The sequence below is a fragment of the Mya arenaria genome, chromosome 10 (genome assembly GCF_026914265.1).
Source record: "Mya arenaria isolate MELC-2E11 chromosome 10, ASM2691426v1".
NCBI classification, from domain to species: Eukaryota; Metazoa; Mollusca; class Bivalvia; order Myida; family Myidae; genus Mya; species Mya arenaria.
The window spans coordinates 46289346-46311065 of NC_069131.1; the positions used below are offsets into that span (position 1 = coordinate 46289346).

Here is a 21720-nt window from a genome sequence, read left to right on the forward strand (position 1 = left end):
CTTGGCCACAGAGCGAAGTGAAGGTGACCAGTAAACAAGCTCTAGGGCACTGAGGCTGGTGAACGTGACCAGGACACAAGCTCTAGGGCACAGAGGTTGGTGATGGTGACCAGGAAACAAGCTCTAGGGCACAGAGGGAGGTGAACGTGACCAGGACACAAGCTCTAGGGCACAGAGGTTGGTGAACATGACCAGGACACAAGCTATAAGCCATCGAAGGAGGTAAACATGACCAGGACACAAGCTCTAGGCCACAGAAGGAGGTGAAAGTGACAAAGGACACAAGCTCTAGGCCACAGAAAGGGAAAATGACCAGGACACAAGTTCAAGGCCACAGAGGTTGGTGAACGTGACCAAGACACAAGCTCTAGGGCACAGAGGTTGGTGAACGTGACCAAGACACAAGCTCAAGGCCACAGAGGTTGGTGAACGTGACCAAGAAACAAGCTCTAGGGCACAGAGGTTGGTGAACGTGACTAGGACACAAGCTCTTGGCAAAAAAATGTAAGTAAACATAATCAGGAAACAAGCTTTAGGCCACAGAGGAAGGTAATGGTGACCAGGAAACAAGCTCTTGGCCACAGAGGGAAGTGAAGGTGACCAGTAAACAAGCTCTAGGGCACTGAGGCTGGTGAAAGTGACCAGGACACAAGCTCTAGCGCACAAAGGTTGGTGAACGTGACCAGGACACAAGCTCTAGGGCACAGAGTGTGGTGAGTGACCAGGACACAAGCTCTTGGTCAAAAATGGAAGTGAACATAATCAGAAACCAAACTCTAGGCCACAGGGGGAGGTGAAGGTGACAAGGACACAAGCTCAAGGCCACAGAGGGAGGTGAAGGTGACCAGGACACAAGCTCTTGGCAACAAAGGGAGTTGAAGGTGACCAGGACACAATCTCTTGGCTACTGTGGGAGGTGGTGGTGACCAAGACACAAGCTCTAGGCCAAAAATGGAAGTGAACATTACCAGGCCACAAGCTCTATGTCAAAGTGAGGAGAATGTGACCAGGAAGGACACAAGCTCTAGGCAACAGAGGGAGGTGACTGTTACCAGGACACAAGAAGTAGGCCACAGAGGTAGGTGAACATGACCAGGCAGGACACAAACTCTTGGCCACAGATGGGTGTGAACATTACCAGGACACAAGCTCTAGGCAACAGAGGGAGGTGAAATGACTAGGACACAAACTCTAGGTCACAGAGGGTGCTGAAATTGACTAGTTGAACATAACCAGGAAGGACAGAAGCTCTAGGCCACAGAGGGAGGTGAACATGACCTAAAAAAAGCCCTAGGCCACTGAGGGTGCTAAAAATTAACAATGCAATTTAAAGTTCTCAACATCTTAATGTTTTTATCCACAGATTATGTAAACATAAGATAGAAAGACGTTCCCATTATCATCAACATCTTACACTACAGGGTAATCAGCTAATAAGAAAGATTGAAGATGCCTAATGAAATCTGCCAGAAATTACTTTTATAACAGAAAATATTACCTCAGAAGTGCAAATGACAACTGTTGTTTTGTCAGTTGTACCAGAGATATCAATTAACAATTGTTAGTTAATTGTTAATTAAGTGATGCTCCTTACTATACATGTATGTATTGTCTCATGTTTACCAAGTTTGAATATTAAAATTTGCGCCTTAACACAAGGCTATGATGATACCTTGACTGGTTGTCTTCTAAAAAACAGATGAGCTTAAAAGAACAAAATTTAAGACACAATGAATAATCATGCAAACTTCTATAAACAAGACACGGTCACCAATAACACCGCAATGGTAATATCGTTTTGAAGGCAATTAAAAAGGAGCTAGGTAATTCTATACATGCATCAGTGAAAACAGTACATCATCTCTAAGTATTTCATAAGTCTCCGTCGAATCTGCTGTATTTTAATATCAGATGGACAACTCAAACAAAAATGTATTTGGACTGTCACTTTATTTTTCCAAAATCATTTTGAACGGAACAGATATTTTAATTTTAATACAACATTTTTAATGATGTGATTTTGCCAAATCCATCCAACAAACAAAATATTTACAAACATAAACATACATGTAGAGACAATTAGGCCAAATAAAATAATATGTTTTCAGTGACATGTCTTAAAAAACAAGAGATGTTTGTCAAACATTATGCCCCCTGAGCGCCAAGTTGCCAGAAATATTTGGACAATTGAATGAAATATGCATGGACTGAAATGACAGCTGATTTGTCATTGGATGCATATGAGGCAGGTCATCTACTTATGATAACTTAAGAAGGCAAATAAATGCCCAACTAAAATAGTAACATAAAAGAAAATCATTTCTATACAAACATTTATACATCAATCCCAATCATCTGTGCATGCATTAAAAAAATATGGACAATCAGAAAACCTTTTTTCAGCTTACAGTCACACTGACCTTGACCTTTGACCCACTGACCTCAAAATCAATAGGGTTCATCTGCTGGTCATGACCAATAAGCCTACCTAGTATGAGGTCCCTGGGTCAAAGCGTTCTCAAGTTATTGATCGGAAACCGTTTTTCATGTTAAGGTCACACTGACCTTGACCTTTGACCCACTGACCTCAAAATCAATAGGGTTCATCTGCTGGTCATGACCAATACACCTACCAAGTATGAGGTCCCTGGGTCAAAGCGTTCTCAAGTTATTGATCGGAAACCGTTTTTCATGTAAAGGTCACACTGACCTTGACCTTTGACCCACTGACCTCAAAATCAATAGGGTTCATCTGCTGGTCATGACCAATAAGCCTACCTAGTATGAGGTCCCTGGGTCAAAGCGTTCTCAAGTTATTGATCGGAAACCGTTTTTCATGTTAAGGTCACACTGACCTTGACCTTTGACCCACTGACCTCAAAATCAATAGGGTTCATCTGCTGGTCATGACCAATACACCTACCAAGTATGAGGTCCCTGGGTCAAAGCGTTCTCAAGTTATTGATCGGAAACCGTTTTTCATGTAAAGGTCACACTGACCTTGACCTTTGACCCACTGACCTCAAAATCAATAGGGTTCATCTGCTGGTGATGACCAATACACCTACCAAGTATGAGGTCCCTGGGTCAAAGCGTTCTCAAGTTATTGATCGGAAACCGTTTTTCATGTAAAGGTCACACTGACCTTGACCTTTGACCCACTGACCTCAAAATCAATAGGGTTCATCTGCTGGTCATGACCAATAAGCCTACCTAGTATGAGGTCCCTGGGTCAAAGCGTTCTCAAGTTATTGATCGGAAACCGTTTTTCATGTTAAGGTCACACTGACCTTGACCTTTGACCCACTGACCTCAAAATCAATAGGGTTCATCTGCTGGTCATGACCAATACACCTACCAAGTATGAGGTTCCTGGGTCAAAGCGTTCTCAAGTTATTGATCGGAAACCGTTTTTCATGTAAAGGTCACACTGACCTTGACCTTTGACCCACTGACCTCAAAATCAATAGGGTTCATCTGCTGGTGATGACCAATACACATACCAAGTATGAGGTCCCTCGGTCAAAGCGTTCTCAAGTTATTGATCGGAAACCATTTGGTATTCCGACCGACCGACCGACAGACCGACCGACCGACCGACCGACCGACCGACATGTGCAAAACAATATACCCCACTTTTTTCAAAAGGGGGCATAATAAGAAGGGTAGGTAGGTAGGTCTGTTTTGTCTTCTTTTTTTTAAGTTGCATGCCCTTTTTCTTATTCATATTAAAGTATTTTCTACCACTTCTGACTATATGTATAGAATACTAAACACTGCTTTTTTGTACCTTCTGTAGCATGCTATTAAACCTACAATGTAACAAAGTTGCACAATGAGTGGTTTTTGCATAATTTCCAACCAGAGCCAACCCCACCACCACCCCTAAATAAAAAAGAGCCTAGCTTTTATCATTTTAAAATGAACTCGTTTAATAAATTCCATACAAAATAAACACTCATTTGAAATCCTCTAATTATAAACGAAATAAATAAAATATCAATTTTGATATTGATACTTTAGCATTGTTGTTTTCCACAGCCATTGTAGTTCGCGAAAACTGCCAGTGATTATTTTTTTGAATTTTTTTTTTTACTGCCTGTGCCTTCCATCTTGTTAAGATATGTAATATTATAGAAAATAAACATGTTTTGAGTATTTTTAATGCACAAATTATACTAAATTAAAAGTGGCATTGCAAAGATCTTGTTTATTTTTCAAGAAACTTATTCATTCAAGTAAACTGTGTTCACTGAAATGGGAAAATTTACAAATTTTGGGGAAAAATGGACATTTTTTCGCAAGGGGGAACAGTCTTTAGAAGGCAGTAAATTTTACCAAGAAAAATCACTGGAAGGTACCTGTTAATTTACATAAAGAGCCGAGTTACTGAGGTCAATGAGTTCAACTGCTGCTATTGATAGACACAGTTACTAGTTAGAACAAGATGCTAACTAGAGATTGCTTTTTCGAAAAAGCGCATGTCTCCCCCATTGTGTGGTCGTAGGTGAGAAATAATCAATGATGGATCCCAAAATCAATAGGGGCCATCAACTAGTCATGACTAACTGGCATACCAAGTATGAAGTTCCTGGGTGTAAACGTTCTTGAGTTATTGAGCAGAAACCGGTTCTTCACCTCAAGGTCAGTGACCTTGACCTTTGACCAACTGATTGCAAAATCAACTAGACATCATGACCAACCTCACTTCAAAGTTTGGTGAACCTAGATCAAAGCATTCTCCTGATATTGCACGGAAATATTTTTTTACATTAGAGGTCACAGCGACGTTGACCTTTGACCTTGTGACCCCCCAAAACATAGGAGTTTTCTAAACCTCATGATCAACCTCCCTACCAAGTTTGGTGAACCTAGGTCAAACCATTCTCAAGATATTGAGCGGAAATGTTTTTTACATTGGGGGTCGCCGCGACCTTGACCTTTGACCTAGTGACCCCAAAAACAATAGGGATCTTCTACACCTCATGACCAACCTCCCTACCAAGTTTGGTGAACCTAGGTCAAACCATTCTCAAGATTTTGAGCAGAAATGTTTTTTATATTGGGGGTCGCCGCGACCTTGACCTTTGACCTAGTGACCCCAAAAACAATAGGGATCCTCTACACCTCACGACCAACCTCCCTACCAAGTTTGGTGAACCTAGGTCAAACCATTCTCAAGATATTGAGCGGAAATGTTTTTTACATTGGGGGTCGCCGCGACCTTGACCTTTGACCTAGTGACCCCAAAAACAATAGGGATCCTCTACACCTCACGACCAACCTCCCTACCAAGTTTGGTGAACCTAGGTCAAACCATTCTCAAGATATTGAGCGGAAATGTTTTTTACATTGGGGGTCGCCGCGACCTTGACCTTTGACCTAGTGACCCCAAAAACAATAGGGATCTTCTACACCTCATGACCAACCTCCCTACCAAGTTTGGTGAACCTAGGTCAAACCGTTCTCAAGATTTTGAGCAGAAATGTTTTTTATATTGGGGGTCGCCGCGACCTTGACCTTTGACCTAGTGGCCCCAAAAACAATAGGGATCCTCTACACCTCACGACCAACCTCCCTACCAAGTTTGGTGAACCTAGGTCAAACCATTCTCAAGATATTGAGCGGAAATGTTTTTTACATTGGGGGTCGCCGCGACCTTGACCTTTGACCTAGTGACCCCAAAAACAATAGGGATCCTCTACACCTCACGACCAACCTCCCTACCAAGTTTGGTGAACCTAGGTCAAACCATTCTCAAGATATTGAGCGGAAATGTTTTTTACATTGGGGGTCGCCGCGACCTTGACCTTTGACCTAGTGACCCCAAAAACAATAGGGATCCTCTACACCTCACGACCAACCTCCCTACCAAGTTTGGTGAACCTAGGTCAAACCATTCTCAAGATATTGAGCGGAAATGTTTTTTACATTGGGGGTCGCCGCGACCTTGACCTTTGACCTAGTGACCCCAAAAACAATAGGGATCTTCTACACCTCATGACCAACCTCCCTACCAAGTTTGGTGAACCTAGGTCAAACCATTGTCAAGATATTGAGCGGAAATGTTTTTTACATTGGGGGTCGCCGCGACCTTGACCTTTGACCTAGTGACCCCAAAAACAATAGGGATCTTCTACACCTCATGACCAACCTCCCTACCAAGTTTGGTGATCCTAGGTCATGCGGTTTTCCAGTTATCGATCGGAAACGAAGTGTGACGTACGGACGGACTGACGGACTGACGGACTACCGGACTATCGGACTACCGGACTACCGGACTGACGGACAGGGCAAAAACAATATGTCTCCCCCAGAGAGGGGGAGACATAAATACTATTCATTTCCTACACACAAGGTTAATACTACTAAACTCTAGAGTATTATTTAAAAGAATTGAATGTAACGCTACGGTGTAACTTCAGAACAACCTTGACCTCCTAAGTTTGAAACTGCTTCAATATATCTCCAATTATTTTTTTTTAAAAATGCAATAAAATCCTAGTAAGGATTATCCCCAGACGCATCTTTTGACAGCTGATGCCTGAAGGTGGATGAAACTTGTATATTCTGACAATATATTTCCCCAGAATCACAGAAAAAAAAGAGTATGGTCAGGGCTTCAAATTTAGGGTCAGTTGGGTCTCCAGAACCATACATATTATTTTGTTTGGCCTTACAGAGGTGTTCACAAATCTTCTGGCACATCCCTTGATTTGAAAGCAAATTTCACTGATTTAGTCAGAAAAAAACAGTTGCAATCATTATGTCACTACCTCATGTTCACTAAATATCATACAACACAAATGTTTCATAAGTTCTCATGAGGGTTTGGGATGAAGCTTAACTATGTGCTTTAATCTTGAGGACCGGTGTTTGAACTCTTCTGGACAGAACTGGCATCTATACTTTCTATGCATATGTGATGAAATCTTGTGTTGAGATAGGTATCGCTTACAACTAAATAATTTCCCACAAAGGTCACAAGAAAATTCTTTAATGATATTTACATTATTAGGATTACAATTTTTCAAATGATTTTGCAAACTCCTGAACTGCTCGCCACATTGTGGACATTGCTCCTTTTCCCCTAAATGAGATTTGGTGTGTCGAGCCAAGTCAGTTCGTTTCCCAAATCTATGTCCACATAATTCACACACATGATTTTTTTGATGTGTGCATTTTTGATGATCCCGCAAAGCTTGCTTGGATCTGCACGACTTTCCGCACTGGGCACATAAACACTCCTCCGTTTTCTCCTCCCTAATTTTTGGAAGAGCTTCAGTATGAACATAGAGCTCATGTCTGCGCATGTGATCTGTACGCTGGAACTTTTTACCACAAGTGCTGCACATGTATGGTGTGGGTTCTGCTGAGTGGAGCCTTAGATGGCGGAGGAGGGAAAACTTTGTTACAAATGTTCTCCCACATTCTTCACATGAAAAGGTCCGAGCTGAAATTGAATTTAAAATCCCTTAATTTTACAAATATACTCCAGAGGAGTGATTGTTGAGAAGCACAGTACACACTCCTAGTATGAGAACAGCAGTCGCAGTTTGATTGAGTGACAGAAATTGTTGTATGTGCAACACTGTAAACACTCATGAAGTTGAAGCATCAGTGTAGCACAATATGCCATTTACAATGCAAACATTCCACTAATGGTGCCATTTTAGAGGTCTTACATATTTTTGCAATTCTTGCAATAATAAATTTGAGTCTGTTTAATTTTTAAAAGAAATGAGAAATTCAAACTGAAATGTCCTGGACTCTGCATTATTAAGTCTTTTCTCTGCGTATTGATATATTGAAGCCATTTGTTCAGTGGACCATTCTATTGATTTACGCATCAGGGCGTAGATACAGCTAAATGCTGCGGACACTGATCGCTGTGCAGTCGGTATTTCATATTTTGTGACATTATATATTACTGATAATCAAATTTAGCAGTTTTTTTAAAGTTAGCTGAATGGGATATTTTTTCTTATCTAGCGCGCAGGATTCTCAAAAAGACATGTGCCAGGCACGTTTAATAAGACATTTACAGTCTTTGGTATTTGAGCTATTGATAAGAACTCTGTTTGTAAAGAAACTAATTTCATTCAATACATTGAACTTTGATCGTATGAATGATATACATACTTTAGTAATGATAATTGTTGTGTTTCAATGTGTATGGTGTCAAAACAAGACACAGACACAAACTGTATTTAACCCTTTACTTCATAGATACGCAATTTTACTTATCTATCCATAGCTTCATAGATACGGATCTTAACGTTTTATCCATAGCTTCATAGATACGTAATCCTACGTATTCGTAATGTAGGGGCATTTATATTCATACCTGATGCTTGTTTATGCGCTATAAATTCATATTCATGAAGTATAAACATCGATAAATACAATGCACTAAAAAAAACACTATGTTACTATTCAAAGAATTTCGGAAAATCGCAAAATAAGGTCACTGGTATCAAAGATGCGTAAAACGTTGACTGCGCAGGTTTGTGGGCATTCCTGTCTCGTTTTCCTCGTGGAAATTTACACAATACTGCAAGTTATAATTAACTACCAATAATACAACTATATTTTATTGATCACGCGCCTGACGTCACAGGTCATGGTTCGAAAACGTGTCAAAATGTCGGCCATGTTGGATAAACAAAAAATCATCTGGCTTGTATAAACAAAGGCCATAAATCATTATATGGGACATATGTGTCACTTCTGTTTCGCTAATCCGGTCATAAAAATGCGCATCTGCTTCTACAAATTGAAAGTAAGTACAAATGTGTTATAAAATAATGACTATCCCTATTGTTAAACTTTGACATGACCCAATTTAACATCGATCAGCTGTTGAAACACGTGTTTTCGAATACACAAGAATGCAATGTAGAGCTAATTTCTGCCCTTGTTAACTTCAGTTTAAAACAACATTCCTGAATAATGTCATTTATATTTCAGTGTTTGTCTGACGAATCGGAACATTCTGGCTTCAATTAAAATGAGTTTGAGACATTGAGTACGACGTCGAGAATTCAGACCTCGGCGTCACGCACACAAGGATACGAGCAATGAGGATTTTTAAAATCAAACCCAAATGACAATACATGGACATGCAATAAACGATATAAATTTAGTAAACAATAGCATGCAAGCCTCATTTAGTAGTTGAATAATAACTTTATTTGTTCATTGTAGTGTTAAATAACCGAAAGTTATACGTACTGTGACTGTTGATCAACTTTTTTTTCTTCTGTATCATATATATAAATATACCGTGCTTCTTTGTTGTGAACTTTTTTTTAATTCTGTCCATCTTTGTTTCAATTCAGGTTGCATTAAATGAATTATAAAGATATGTTGTTTATATAATATTTCGTGTTATGTTTGATAAATAAAAGTGTAATAAAAATTAATTTTCATCAAATTTGACATATTTTTCTGTTTGTTTATGAATATCATGCGGAAATAATTTAGATAACAAAATAAAATTTATATGACTGGATTGGAAATTTAATTCTCTATAAACTTTACATTGATGACTTATTGATTAAACCAAAAGAAATACTAAGAAAATAGGTTTGTAATACATTAGGGTTAAAATTCCAATAATATCAATAATCTCCTATGAAGTAGGGGTACTGATATGAACTGATAAGCCATGAACTGGCAGCCTGAAATGGCTTAGGTTTACATGAAGTAAAGGGTTAATAACGATATATATTTCTACAGTACAGTTATGTTTACAGATAGTTTTTTAAAAATAGAACATCATACAAACAATTGCAGTAATGATCTTTTCGGAAATTAAATGAAAATTAAATATAATGCCTTTTTATCACTTGTTCCCTCAGCTTAATGCATGTCTACTATTTTTTTCTTTCTGTTGTCTCTTAGTTGTAATTGCCAGACATATATGACACTTCTCCCTCTCTGTCATATCTTTTATATCCCTTTGTTATTCCTTCAGCTTTGTCCTGTCTATATTTTATCTTGCCTTTCTGAAGGTACTCTCTCCTCCTCTCCTTAACAGACGTTTGGTATTCAACATCCCCATTTCTTTAATTATAAGATGGCAATTCAGTTAAGTAACGAAACTTGATTACTATACCTGGGGCCATATTCAATAAACAACTTAGATCAATCTTAAATCTAAGAGTGAAATCTAAGCTTTTTGATTGGACAGTAAAATAAATTGACCAATCAACTGAATGGAATCACTGAGGCATGTCTAAGGATAAGGATAAGAACTATATTGAATATAACCCCTGATCTTGCGGAATCGGCAAGTTAATCAAAAGAACAAATTAACAAAAAAACATTGTGTTCCTTGAGCATGCCCTTGACAGAAACATGTGCTAGATGGCATCAAGTAGTATGAAGAGACAAGAGCACTGCAGAGCAAAACCCAACACATGTCTGTTTTCAGTATTCAGAGGTGTCACAGACACATGGCAAGTGCCCCCAAATTGGCCTTGTGGTGGTGATAACCATTTGTACCATATGGAGGAAATTTGAATACCGTAAATGACTGGTTATAAGACGATAGGGGGTATTAGACGCAGGCAAAAAATTCCGTGAAAAATCTGAGAAAAAACTTTTACGCATAGAAAATATGTCAAAATCGTCTGCCAATCTTGGCCACCATGTTTGTTGACAGTGACAAAAAAAAAAAAAATCGTGAAAAAGGCGATGGTTGTCTTTAAAACCATACAGTGATAATGCAAAATATGTTTCATTTTTATTCGTTTCATGCTAGGATAGGCACTGAAAAGTACTTAGTGTGACAATTTGTTTCTGGATGGCACTGAAAAGTACCTTTTATGACTATTTGTAAGATTTCTTTCTGACAGTATATCAGAAACGATAACCTGTTGAGAATGAAAAGTGAAGTTATGCAAAATCTTATATTGTACGGATTTGTTCTCAAAATGTCAACACCTACAGAAAAGAATAAAGAACATGGAAAAGTGCGAAAAAACAAGACCATCATCGCATCAGTTTGTTAAACAGGTCTAAAGGCAGTGCGAATTTTTCACACCTTATCGTACAACTGACAAAAAATATTTTGACAGTGCCCAACTTTGCTATTTTATATGCATGTTTAATTATTGTTTTATTCAAATTAATATTGAATTATTTTAATCGTACAATATTTTTTTTTAAATTATAAACATCTTTCGATATACCGTATCCCGATCTTCAACTGCCATTTTAACCCGTATATACTCTATCGATATGACGCGAGTAACATCCCTTTCTACATAAATCTAAACAAACTCTCGGCCTGAAATCAACCTCAGAAAAAGTTCAAAAGCTTGTAACTGGTTATTAGACGCAGGCATTTTTTTACATCGATATCTGAGGGGAAAAAATGCATCTAATACCCAGTCATTTACGGTAGATGGTTTAAGCTGAGACACAGATGAAAAACGGATACTATAAATCCCATGGCCATATTGTACAACACTGATCTTCAAGTGTGACCTTGATCATTCTGATAAGAGACAGTGTTGTAATAGATGGTGACACTGACGAACAAAAGGACAAGGTAATTACAATATGCCTACCGACTGGGGACTTAAACAAGAGCTATGAAAAAATCCTTTAGATAGTCAGATTGGCGATGAAATCATCAGTCTTGAGGATTAATTTACTGACTTCCAGATGATTTCACATCGTTACGGATAATTCCTGAAGCAGTGATTTCCCTTGTCAAGCAATACTACATTGCTTGGATTTGAGTATTATGACGGGAAACAAGCGAATTCAAGATCCCACGAATGCCCATAAATCATTCACCTGAGTGAATTTTAAAACCTGTGTTCTTTTATGACAATGAATAAGTTTAATGGTTTATGGTAATGCAGGTGGGATTAAGGCCACACCAAATTAATAACTTATTCATCGGATTTCCTGCACATATTTCTTCAGAAAAGCAAAAAAATTTTTTTTATTTTTTTATCACTTTCGCCAGCACCATCTAAAAAGAAGAGCCGTCATAAGACAGCGCGATCAACTACGCCCCTTTGACTTAGAATACAATAACGATGTAACAATACCAAGTTTGGTCTCTTTATGTCAAACCTAACTAAAATTATTTGATACATAAGGTGACTTTGATGCTGAGCTCCCACCAGCCCGCCCAAACAATGACGCAAGTCATTCAAATAACTTGATTTCCCATTATGAAAATGTGGTTAAGAATATACAAATATGCCTTTCAAAGGAAAGTTCCATAGTCAATCAGGGGCCATAATTTGTATAAAAGATAATATGGAGTTATCTAACCTCATTATGTGATGGCTCTGAACATCTGTGTGAAGTATTAAGTCAATTGAATGAATGGTATTGAGTTTTAAGTGAAAATCCCAACTTGCCCTAAAACTTTAACCTGCCCTAAAACTTTAACCCAAGTCAATCAGGGGCAATAACTTGTATTTAGGATAATATGGAGTTATGTAACCTCATTGTGGGATGGTCCTGAACAACTGTGTGAAGTATTAAGTCAATTGAACAAAGGATATAGAGGTTATTAGTAAATATTCCAACTTGCCCTAAAACTTTAACCCAAGTTCCATAGTCAATCAGGGGCCTTAATCTGTGTAAAGAATAATATGGAGTTATCTAACCTCATCATGTGATGGCCCTGAACAACTGTGTGAAGTATTAAGTCAATTGAATGTAGGGTATTGGACTTATAAGTGAAAATCCCAACTTGCCCTAAAACTTTAACCGGACGCCGACGCCGAAACCGACGCTGGGGCGAGTAATATAGCCCACCTATTCTTCGAATAGTCGAGCTAAAAAATAGTTAATTTTTTTTTTACGAGTGCTAATTTGTTTAGTAGAATGTAGCCTTTTCCCTTAAAACCGTGTTTTTCGATCGTAACAATTATCAAAGCACCGGCTAGTCTCAATCATGCAGCCGCTCTAATTAGTATCAATGAACGGTATAGACACGGATACAAGCGTCTAGATGATCGAGACTAAATTGGCAACATGAAAACATTTATTTCACTTCCTGATTCTTGAAAATTACGTGAACAAATGACAATTCTACCACCATTTAAAGTTTGATTAAATTTTGGACAAAAGTTTTTGTTTTAATTTGGCTTCTGCTTAAAGTAAACGTATATATACTGGGCAAGAAGTGCTGAATTTCATCGTGAATGACAGTGATTATCCAAACTTTGAATTTGGTTCGGACATGTTTGACGGAAATTCGGATGACTGTTACCTTGAAAAGACAGTTTCCAATCGTCCAAAAATTGTCATCTAAACCTACTACACCTGTCCAGGTAAAAACTTCAGGTGTGTATTTTAACTCTTTTGTTGTTAGCAAATATGATGTATTTTTGTATTATTTGTTGCCTTCAAAAATATACATTTAATGATTTAAGCATGTTTGTTTTTATTTTGCTGCAGATCAGAGTATAGTGTTTATTTAATTCATATGCAATGCATATACAATAATAGAAAAATAAAGTTTGGCCAAGAAACGAGCACCACTTTTCTTGTGTTATCATCAAACTGTTTCAGTAATGCATACTAACATAATTCACCTTAGAGTTCGGACACTCTAAAAATTCAGACACCCAAAATTATTTTCAAAAATATTTAAAAAAGTACCTAAATTTCGGACACCCAAAATACATCCATCAAAACTTTCACAGTTACTAAGTTTCACAGACAAGATTATTGATCTTTATCCTTACAATGTATTTGCCTGGCTAGATGACCTAATTGTATACACCACTGTTAAGTTAATTGGTTACTTACTACCCATCCTAAACGATTTATTGCCTGTTGAAAAGGAAGTGTGATGTAGTTATTGGAGGATTAAAGAAACAACAAGGGCAATCAAGGGATTAAGAAAACAAAGACATGACATGTTTGTAAAACAATCTGCCAATAAACTTTGAAACTTGTACCACATTTATAGACTGTATGTAATACTCATTGAAACATCAATAGAACAATAAAAGTCAAAACATTCAATGATACAGGTAACTATTTAGTGTGATGAATTAAAGTTAGAAATGCAATACTTAAGTTACCGTAAATGACTGGGTATAAGACGATAGGGGGTATTAGACGCAGGGAAAAAAATATGTGAAAAGTCCAAGAATTTTTTTTTAATCTATGTTTTTGGTTAAAAGACGCATAGAAAAGATGTCAAATCGTCTGTCATTTTCGGCCACCATGTTTGTTGACAGTGACAAAAAAAATCGAATCGAATCGAAAACACCACTACTAAGACACATTAATCCTGCAATAACAATATCCATGCTCTCCACGAGATCCTCGTGGGTATAACTGTGGGTTATATGACGTCACACAGTGTGACTGATTGATCTGAAGGCGATAGGTGTTTATTCATTTCAATGCATGTATAAAATGGTGTTTATTTTTGATTAACTTGATAAAGGATTTACACTTATAGGCGTTATAAGTAAGTTTATAATCATTGCACACTGAGAGGACTTGATACAGTTGCCTTCACACTGACAGGACTTGATACAGTTACCTACACACTGAGAGGACACTGAGAGGACTTGATACAGTTGCCTGCACACTGAGAGGACTTGATACAGTTGCCTGCACACTGAGAGGACTTGATACAGTTGCCTGCACACTGAGAGGACTTGATACAGTTGCCTGCACACTGAGAGGACTTGATACAGTTGCCTGCACACTGAGAGGACTTGATACAGTTGCCTGCACACTGAGAGGACTTGATACAGTTGCCTGCACACTGAGAGGACACTGAGAGGACTTGATACAGTTGCCTGCACACTGAGAGGACTTGATACAGTTGCCTTCACACTGAGAGGACTTGATACAGTTGCCTGCACACTGAGAGGACTTAATACAGTTGCCTGCACACTGAGAGGACTTGATACTGTTGCCTTCACACTGAGAGGACTTGATACAGTTGCCTACACACTGAGAGGACTTGATACAGTTGCCTGCACACTGAAAGGACTTGATACAGTTGCCTTCACACTGACAGGACTTGATACAGTTGCCTACACACTGACAGGACTTGATACAATTACCTTCACACTGAGAGGACTTGATACAGTTGCCTTCACACTGAGAGGACTTGATACAGTTACCTGCACACTGAGAGGACTTGATACAGTTGCCTTCACACTGAGAGGACTTGATACAGTTGCCTGTACACTGAGAGGACTTGATACAGTTGACTGCACAATGACTAACTCAATACAATAACCTTCACACTGAGAGAACTTGAAACAGTTGCCTTCACACTGACAGGACTTGAAACAGTTGCCTGCAAACTGACAGGACTTGAAACAGTTGCTTTCACACTGACAGGACTTGAAACAGTTGCCTACACAGTGACAGGACTTGATACAGTTACCTGCACAATGACAGACTTGATACAGTTACCTACACACTGACAATACTTGATACAGTTGCCTACACACTGACAGACTCGATACAGTTGCCAACACACTGAAAGGACTCAATACAGTTACCTGCACACTGAAAAGACTCGATACAGTTACCTACACACTAAAAGGACTCCATACAGTTACCTGCACACTGACAGGACTTGATACAGTTGCCTGTACACTGACAGAACTTAATACAGTTGCCTACACACTGAAAGAACTCCATATAGTTGCCTACACACAGACAGGACTTTATACAGTTGCCTGTACACTGACAGGACTTGATACAGTTGCCTACACATTGACAGGACTTGATACAGTTGCCTACACATTGACAGGACTTGATACAGTTGCCTGTACACTGAGAGTACTTGATACAGTTGCCTTCACACTGAAAGAAATTGATACAGTTTCCTTCACACTGACATACTAAATACAGTTCCCTACACACTGACAGACTCAATACAATTACCTTCACACTGAGAGAACTTGAAACAGTTGCCTTCACACAAACAGGACTTGAAACAGTTGCCTTCACACTGACAGGACTTGAAACAGTTGCCTGCACACTGAGAGGACTTGATACAGTCGCCTTCAATCTGACAGGACTTGATACAGTTGCCTACACACTGAGAGGACTTGATACAGTTGCCTACACACTGAGAGGACTTGATACAGTTGCCTACACACTGAGAGGACTTGATACAGTTGCCTTCATACTGACAGACTCGATACAGTTGCCTACACACTGAGAGGACTCAATACAGTTGCCTACACACCGAGAGGACTTGATACAGTTGCCTACACACTGAGAGGACTTGATACAGTTGCCTGCACACTGAGAGGACTTGATACAGTTGCCTACACACTGAGAGGACTTGATACAGTTGCCTGCACACTGAGAGGACTTGATACAGTTGCCTGCACACTGAGAGGACTTGATACAGTTACCTGCACACTGACAGGACTTGATACAGTTGCCTTCACACTGACAGGACTTGATACAGTTGCCTTCACACTGACAGACTCAATTCAGTTACCTTCACACTGACAAACTTAATACAGTTGCCAGCACACCTACTGACTTGATACAGTTGCCTGCATACTGAGAGGACTTGAAACAGTTGCCCACACTCCTTCTGACTTGATACAGTTGCCTGCACACCCACAGGACTTGATACAGTTGCCTACATACTGAGAGACTTGATACATTTGCCTTCATACTGACTGACTTGATACAGTTGCCTACACACTGACAGGACTTGATACAGTTGCCTACATACTGACAGACTTGATACAGTTGCCTGCACACTGAGAGGACTTGATACTGTTGCCTACATACTGGCAGACTTGATACAGTTGCCTACATACTGACAGACTTGATACAGTTGCCTACATACTGACAGACTTGATAAAGTTGCCTACACACTAACAGGACTTGATACAGTTGCCTGCACACCTACTGACTTGACTGACATACTTCATACAGTTGCCTTCACACGGACAGGACTTGATACAGTTGCCTTCACACTGACAGGACTTGAAACAGATGACCGAAAACACTGACAGGACTTGATACAGTTGCCTATACACTGGCAGGACTTGATACAGTTGCCTTCACACTGACAGACTATATACAGTGGCCTGCACACTGACAGGACTTAATACAGTTGCCTACAGACCAACTGACTTGATACAGTTGCCTACACACTGACAGGCCTTGATATAGTTGCCTACACACAGACAGGACTTGATACAGTTGCCTATACATTGACCGGACTTGATACAGTGTTCTGCACAGTGACAGGACTTAATACAGTTTCCTGCACACTGAGAGGACTTGATACAGTTGCCTACACACTGACAGGGCTTGATATAGTTGCCTTCACACAGACAGGACTTTATACAGTTGCCTGCACACTGTCAGGACTTGATACAGTTGCCTACACATTGACAGGACTTGATACAGTTTCCTACACATTGACAGGACTTGATACAGTTGCCTACACATTGACAGGACTTGATACAATTTCCTGCACACTGACAGCACTTGATACAGTTGCCTACACACTGACAGGACTTGATACAGTTGCCTACACATTGACAGGACTTGATACAGTTGCATACACACTGACAGCACTTGATACAGTTGCCTACACATTGACAGCACTTGATACAGTTTCATGCACAGTGACAGGACTTGATACAGTTGCCTTCACACTGACAGGACTTGATTCAGTTGCCTACACACTGACAGGACTTGATTCAGTTGCCTACACTTTGACAGGACTTGATACAGTTGCCTATACACTGTCAGGACTTGATACAGTTGCCTACACATTGACAGGATTTGATACCGTTTCCTGCACAGTGACAGGACTTGATACAGTTGCCTACACATTGACAGGGCTTGATATAGTTGCCTTCACACAGACAGGACTTTATACAGTTGCCTGCACACTGTCAAGACTTGATACAGTTGCCTACACATTGACAGGACTTAATACAGTTTCCTACACATTGACAGGACTTGATACAGTTTCCTGCACATTGACAGGACTTGATACAGTTGCCTGCACACTGTCAGGACTTAATACAGTTGCCTTCACACTGAGAGGACTTGATACAGTTGCCTACACACTGACATGACTTGATACAGTTGCCTACACACTGTCAGGACTTTATACAGTTGCCTACACATTGACAGGACTTGATACAGTTTCCTGCACAGTGACAGGACTTGATACAGTTGCCTACACATTGACAGGGCTTGATATAGTTGCCTACACACAGACAGGACTTTATACAGTTGCCTGCACACTGTCAGGACTTGATACAGTTGCCTACACATTGACAGGACTTGATACAGTTTCCTACACATTGACAGGACTTGATACAGTTTCCTGCACAGTGACAGGACTTGATACAGTTGCCTGCACATTGGGAGGACTTTATACAGTTGCCTGCACACTGTCAGGACTTGATACAGTTGCCTACACATTGACAGGACTTGATACAGTTTCCTACACATTGACAGGACTTGATACAGTTTCCTGCACAGTGACAGGACTTGATACAGTTGCCTGCACATTGAGAGGACTTTATACAGTTGCCTTCACATAGACAGGACTTGATACAGTTGCCTAAACATTGACAGGACTTGATACAGTTGCCTGCACACTATCAGGACTTGATACAGTTGCCTAAACATTGACAGGACTTGATACAGTTGCCTGCACACTGTCAGGACTTGATACAGTTGCCTAAACATTGTCAAGACTTGATACAGTTGCCTACACATTGACAGGACTTGATACAGTTGCCTAAACATTGACAGGACTTGATACAGTTGCCTACACATTGACAGGACTTGATACAGTTTCCTGCACAGTGACAGGACTTGATACAGTTTCCTACACAGTGACAGGACTTGATACAGTTTCCTACACATTGACAGGACTTGATACGTTTCCTGCACAGTGACAGGACTTGATACAGTTGCCTGCACACTGAGAGGACTTTGTACAGTTGCCTCCACATTGAGAGGACTTGATACAGTTGCCTACACACTGACAGGGCTCGATACAGTTGCCTACACACTGACAGGACATTCAGCAACTGCAAATATTTTCCGATGAATGCAACATCTCAGATATGTTTGGATTGCAAATCATTGCATTTTAATATAAATTGAAAATTCTCTTAATATTGTTTGTGTAAGCAGGCAAGGAAAACTTTAATCAACCTGTTAAAAAGTACATATCTATTATTTGTTAAATTTATGTTTGGTTGTCTTTAGCGTTTCAACTTAAAAGTTAAATGTTTAAATTTTGCACACGTTATTGTGACAACATATAATGAACTGTTTCAGGTTATGGAAAGGTAGTTTTATTTACTGGATAGGTGAGAAAGAATTACTGTTAAGTTTTCTTGAATGAAATTATGTATTTTAAACAATTCTGGAAAGAAATAAAGAACTATTGATGTTTGTGCAGAAATAATTTAGACAACATGATCAAATTTATATCACTGGATTTGAAATTCAATTCTCCACAAACTTGTAAGTGTACCCCAAGAGCCCTTATCATTAATATTTTAATTCAGGCCATCTAACTGACTTAGAATACAACGAACCACATTGGCTGACACATTGTCAATGCAGGGATTGTGTATTGGATGAGTGGCAATGGCCGGACCTTTAAACACCTGCGAAAGTTAAAATTCTTAATGATTAAGCCTGGTACTTAATGATTGCCTATCTGCAATTTCATTGGCTGTAAATGTAAGTTGTATTCTAAAAGTTTGTAATGCATGAGGGTCAATTTTCCAATAACATCCAAAAATCTCCTATGAAGTATAGGTATTGATATACATGTACTGATAAGTCATACACTGGCAGTAAAGGATCAAAGAGCATTCTAATTGGGATTCCCAATTTTAGTCAAAATGACCCTTCAGATAGGCCTCCGCCCCATTTCAAAAATGGTGAGAAAAAAACAGTATACTAATTGCATATATAATTATAACTAGTAAAATTATAGAATAATCCCATCTGACAACAAATACAGGAAAAGCCACAGTTTTAAGTGTTTATGGCTAAACACATAGTACATTTGTCAGATCTGTAAACATTGGAATTCCTGCCCATAAAAATGTAACAACTTCTTTCTCTTGCAGTGCTTCAAAACTGCTAGGTCTCTGCCAGGTCTACATGCTGAACACCAACTTGCTGGAATGGACAGCTACTTGCCAAAATGGATAGGTACCTGCCGGTAAATACAGCAACATTCTGGACTGTAAATTCATAAAACTGCATGGTAAAGACAAACAATTCACACAGTCCAGTTTCTTATCCATATAAGGCATTCTATAACTGATATATCTGTTGAGTGTTATAAACACAACAAATTACATTGGTTTAATTTCAATCTGCAAGTCAAGTTGTTTTGACACAAGTAAACAACTGTAAACAACTAAGTTACATGTAACTTAAATCAGTTTGAAATGTGTCTAAAAACAAATCAAAAACAGTTTTAATTGCACATGAACTACCCCAGTATGAATATATAAACACAGCATTGACCAATAGTAGGGCACAATTCCAAACATGTTCCCATGATGCCCGTTTCAATAAAGATCTTAGTCGTAAATGGAAATTATGTCAGTGTCTTATTTTCGTTATTTTGCTACATATTTGCACAAAATGAACTTAAGCTGTTATTAATAAGGCACACAAAGTTGAAGACATAAATAAAACCAGGTTGTTGACATTTGTGACAGTTAAACAGGTTTTAGATTATTTGAACTTACGACTAAAATACCTCAATAAAACAGGCCTCTTTTTAAGTAATAAATGTTCAAAAAATTCATCACACAAGCTAACACGCAAAACAAGGGATGTTTGTGAGACATCATCATGCCCCCTGAACACCTACTGTGTCCCAAATATGACTAAGTTAGATTCATGAGTGTTAAACGAAGAAAAATATGATGACTTTGAACCCAAATACAACTAAAATTATGTGGCAATGTTGACTGCCTCCGCTTATCATTGTCAAACCAAATTTTTAAATACAATTCTTTATGTAAAAGAAATGACTACAACCATGACCTTTGATACAAAGATCTCAAAATAAATAGGGAACACTTACTGTTTACAATAAATAATCCTACTAGGTTTGGGCACTGTCGTATATACTGAGCGCAAACTCTTTTTTGAAATCAGTAAAGTAAATATCAGTGATTACACTTTTTTTGCAAGAAGAAACAGGCAATATTCAGCAGTAAAATTGATGCAAATAAATCACTGCTACTGAGCCCAATCAAAATAGGAATCTTCTTTTGGTCAACTATTGTCTGTAATCCCTCAATTTCCTCTACTGATTAATTGGCTTATTTTTCACTTGTTTTCTTTGTAAAATAGTCAAGAACAATGAAATAGGCTATTAAGAAACATGCTGCAGTTACTTATTTTCAAACATTTGTCATAAATTATTGTCAAATTATCTACAAACTACAAACCAACATCAAAGTATCAAGTGTACAACATTTGATATAACAAAAATAATATTTAACAATATGAAATCATGAATAACACTTGAAACACTTCATATAATTCAATGTAGCAGTCCAAAGCTGAAGACTTTTCTTTAAAACATGAATGATGTTTGTGTATTGTATGATATGGTGTATGTTATGCTCTTTGGTGAATGGTATGGTGTATTGTATAGTGTGTAGTATGGTGAATTGTATAGTGAGTGGTATGGTGTATTGTATAGTGTGTGGT

At 38.7% G+C, this 21720-nt stretch overlaps 1 protein-coding gene across 22 annotated transcripts in view; it reads right to left on the reverse strand.

Moving 5' to 3' along the window:
• Positions 1-21720, reverse strand: part of LOC128205975 (zinc finger protein with KRAB and SCAN domains 7-like) — a 119882-nt gene that overhangs the window by 65180 nt on the left and 32982 nt on the right. Inside the window, exons 5-6 of one of the 22 annotated variants that reach the window (XR_008256359.1) lie at positions 6330-7453; positions 2069-4450 (exon numbers count right to left, since the gene is read on the reverse strand). The exons of 20 other annotated variants lie outside the window; for them this stretch is intronic. Coding sequence is in view for 1 of the 2 variants with exons in the window: in XM_052908079.1 (XP_052764039.1) it covers positions 6822-7453 (632 nt within the window). In the remaining variant the exon portion in view is untranslated. Of the gene's footprint in view, positions 1-2068; positions 4451-6221; positions 7454-21720 lie in introns of those variants that run through there. One more of the 22 variants, XM_052908079.1, reaches the window with a different exon arrangement.